This window comes from Triticum aestivum, chromosome 4B, assembly GCF_018294505.1.
Source record: "Triticum aestivum cultivar Chinese Spring chromosome 4B, IWGSC CS RefSeq v2.1, whole genome shotgun sequence".
Taxonomy (NCBI): Eukaryota; Viridiplantae; Streptophyta; class Magnoliopsida; order Poales; family Poaceae; genus Triticum; species Triticum aestivum.
The window spans coordinates 382,410,278-382,413,566 of NC_057804.1; the positions used below are offsets into that span (position 1 = coordinate 382,410,278).

At 54.2% G+C, this 3,289-nt stretch overlaps 1 protein-coding gene across 1 annotated transcript; it reads right to left on the reverse strand.

The window, feature by feature from the left end:
- Positions 1-498: 498 nt before the first annotated feature.
- LOC123094859 (E3 ubiquitin-protein ligase SIRP1) lies at positions 499-2,160 on the reverse strand. Its single transcript, XM_044516738.1, has 2 exons — positions 1,819-2,160; positions 499-1,541 (listed from the first exon to the last, which is right to left on the reverse strand). Exon 2 carries the CDS (start codon positions 1,501-1,503, stop codon positions 532-534), a length of 972 nt encoding a protein of 323 aa, XP_044372673.1. The 5' UTR covers positions 1,504-1,541; positions 1,819-2,160; the 3' UTR covers positions 499-531.
- Positions 2,161-3,289: the final 1,129 nt, after the last annotated feature.

The following is a 3,289-nucleotide window of genomic DNA, read 5'->3' on the forward strand; positions in this document are numbered from 1 at the left end:
AGCTGACGGATTTGATGGGAGGCGGGAGGGCGGCCGGGCCGCGGCGGCGCAGGGGAGGCAGGTGGGGACGTCGGGGCGGGGAGGAGGAGGCGCGGCCGGGGCGGGGAGGCGGCGGGACGGTGCGCGACGGGGCGGGGAGGCGGAGGGGCGGCCGAGGATGGAGCGCCGGGGCGCGGCGCGGCGGGAGGGCGGCCGGGCAGGGCGGCCGAAGGCCGGCGGCGGCCGGATCGGGGGAGGGGGAGCTGAAAACTCCCTCCCGCGCGAAACTGGCGAGGGAACCGAGTCGGGGAGGGGTTGGGCTGCCAACCCCTGTTTCTACAGGCTGGGAAGGAGAACAAGGGTTGAGCCTCTAAAAAAATTTGAAGGTTTAAGGGTTAATGGGTTCTATTCTTTGCGATTTTTTCGTGTCAACCCGTAAAAAAGCGGTTATTTCTAAGGATTTGAGGGTTTAGGGGTACTACTAGTAATGCTTTTACAAGATGCTAGACTGTAGACAGCTAAAACAAATTAAACAGATTCCCATTGTTAGTTTCATCGCGACGACGAGGAGCTTCCATTCGATCTGCGCGAGAACAAACGACCAAAAGGTCGTGCGAGCCACCGCCGCCTGCCACTGCTTCCACCGTCGCTATCGCCCTCGACGTCGCGGCGTGCATTGCCACTCGACACGTCGGCGGTTTCCTCGGTGCCATTGCCGGCCGGCTCCGTGGCCTCGTCCGTGGGCAGCTGGTACCTGCAGACGGGGCAGGAGCTGTGCGCCTCCAGCCACGGCAGGATGCACACGTCGTGGAACCGGTGCTTGCACGGCATCTCCTTGGCCTCGCCGCCAGCCGCGAACTCGTCCAGGCACACCGGGCAGGTCGCGGCCTCGCTTACCTTTACCGTTGGCAATGCGGCAACGGCCTCCATCTTCGCCGGCAGCGTGCCTTGCCGGCTCGGGTCGGTCTCGGCCAGGTACTCCAGCAGCAAATCCAACCCGGGGCCAAGAATCAACTCGCCAAGCGTCAGGCCTGCTCCCCTGCCGGCCCCGGCGCCATTGCTGGCTCTTCCCTCTGACATGAGCATGGCGTGCGCGTCGGCGGGGCTAACCAGCACGAGTCGCTCGAGCCCCGGATCGGGCGCGTCGCCGTCGGCATTGGCATCGCCTTCCTGGAGCGCGTTGAGCAGCTGCAAGAAGGCGAGGTGGCGGTACTGTCTTCGCGCCAAGGCCGCGAGGTCGCCGCCGTCGAGGCCGTAGGAGACGCCGAGGAGGTCCATGAGGATAGGCGGCCACGGCGGAACCGCAAGCTCCGACCTTGCGCCCGCGTCATCTGGGCCGGCCCCTGTGGCAGTAGTACCATGGTCTCCCACGGCGTTGCTGCTCCGCCGACCATCGGCCATCTCCTCCACGAATCCGGAACAGCAGTGCGGGCACTTCACCTCCTCGACGCCCAGCTCTGGCCTTACGATCACGGAGCACATGTGGCAATAGTATCTAGAAGTTGCACCGGGTTCCTCCGCCATGTCTTTCTCCTGAGAGTTCCTATCTCCTGGACCAAGAACTGCGTATAGGAAGTTATTAGGAACAGAATCACCATCAGGCATAGGTGTGCCAAGATGCAAAATTTCACCGAACCCCCCAAAAAATATAATTTGGGCAAAATTAGCGCGCTCGTTCTCCTGGCTGAAACAAAGTTCCCCGGCCCTTTTCCAACGGAAAGAATGCACGAGCTAACGATACTCTTAAAACTTGAGACAGAAAGTACATAAGCGCACGAAATTCTATCCAATCTCTAAAAGAGAAACATAATATGAAGATGGATAAAATTAAGAACTTACCACCTATAAGAGAGACGGAGCTTCTTCAACAACACCCGAGAAATTAGCGCGCATGGAAACCAAAGCAAAAATGTGAAGCAAGAAGAAGAATCGGAGGGGGGCCAGGAGAGGAGAGGAGAGGCGGGCGGAGATGAGATATGTTTGATGCCAACGCAACTCTATCGGGTATTACTAAAACTCGTGGGCGCCTTGGAATAATTGGTGGCTTCTTGTTTTGCAAATCGCCCGGTTGCTTAGGCAGCGGAGAGTTCTAGTCCACGGAGACTCTCAAGCTGTGTCCGGGCTAAAATTTTGTATACATAGCTTTCGCCGCTGTCATGTCATGGTGTGGTAACGTGAGCAAACCCAAGAACAGGTCTGATCCATGGAATAGAGACGAGACGACAGGGACGGCTTTTGACGACTTCCTTTCGCTGGCGTATCCCTGACGAACCAAGTGACATTGGCGCCATCGATGAGCCGGAGAATGCATTCAATTGAGGAGGACGACCTAATAAGAGTATAAAGCCGTGATAGTTGACGCTCCAGAATTGTGTGTATTTTTGTAATTCTGTGACTACATATATATAGCGAGGGACTGAAGGATAATTGATCTGTGGTGTCGACGCATGGGCGGAGCTACTTGGGTACTTGGTTGCACAAATGTACACCCACTGTTTTTACAGGAATCGTTGACTAACTATGCAGTATAAGAGCATCTTTAGCAGACCCCTTATATTGCGGACCTTTAAAATCGTTATACGGGTTGAGAAAAACGTGTTTTAAGAATCAATTTTAGCTGCGGCAGAACAGATCCTGTATAATCAACCCGTAAAAAAGAATATTTTTAAAATATATCGAGCAGGCCCATAGCTAGCCCATTTTTTCAAGTTGTCCTCTTCCTCACGTCAATCTGGCGGACGAACGGACGAGTAAAACACAGGGCGGCCACGACACGGGCGGAGGCGCGGGCGGCCAGCTCATCGAGCTAGCTAGCTAGGTCTTTCGAATCGATTGAGCTGCTAGCTGCTAGCTCCGTTCGAGAGCTGCGGAGCCACAGGCGAGCGTGGCGGCCGGGACGAGAGCTGCGGAGCCACAGGCGAGCGTTGCACAAATGTACACCCACTGTTTTTACAGGAATCGTTGACTAACTATGCAGTATAACTCACACAGATGCACAAAATAAATTCAAAACTTTTGTAGAACTTTGTATTAAAGTACTAGAGCTGCGACAATTAGTTTGGATCAGAGGGAATAATATTTACGTAAACTAGCACAATGTCGGGGCAGTGACATTGGCATTTGCGTGACCCGAAAGTGACAGCTACATAGTCCACAACAACATATATTTAGCATAGGGCATGACCATGTAGCATATTCATGCGTAAATTTGCTATGCGCTTAATTAATCTTCTAAGTTTTCTTATCGATCAAAAGAATAAAAAGCATGTACATAACATATATGATAATAACCAAGCAGTCAGCTTGGTAA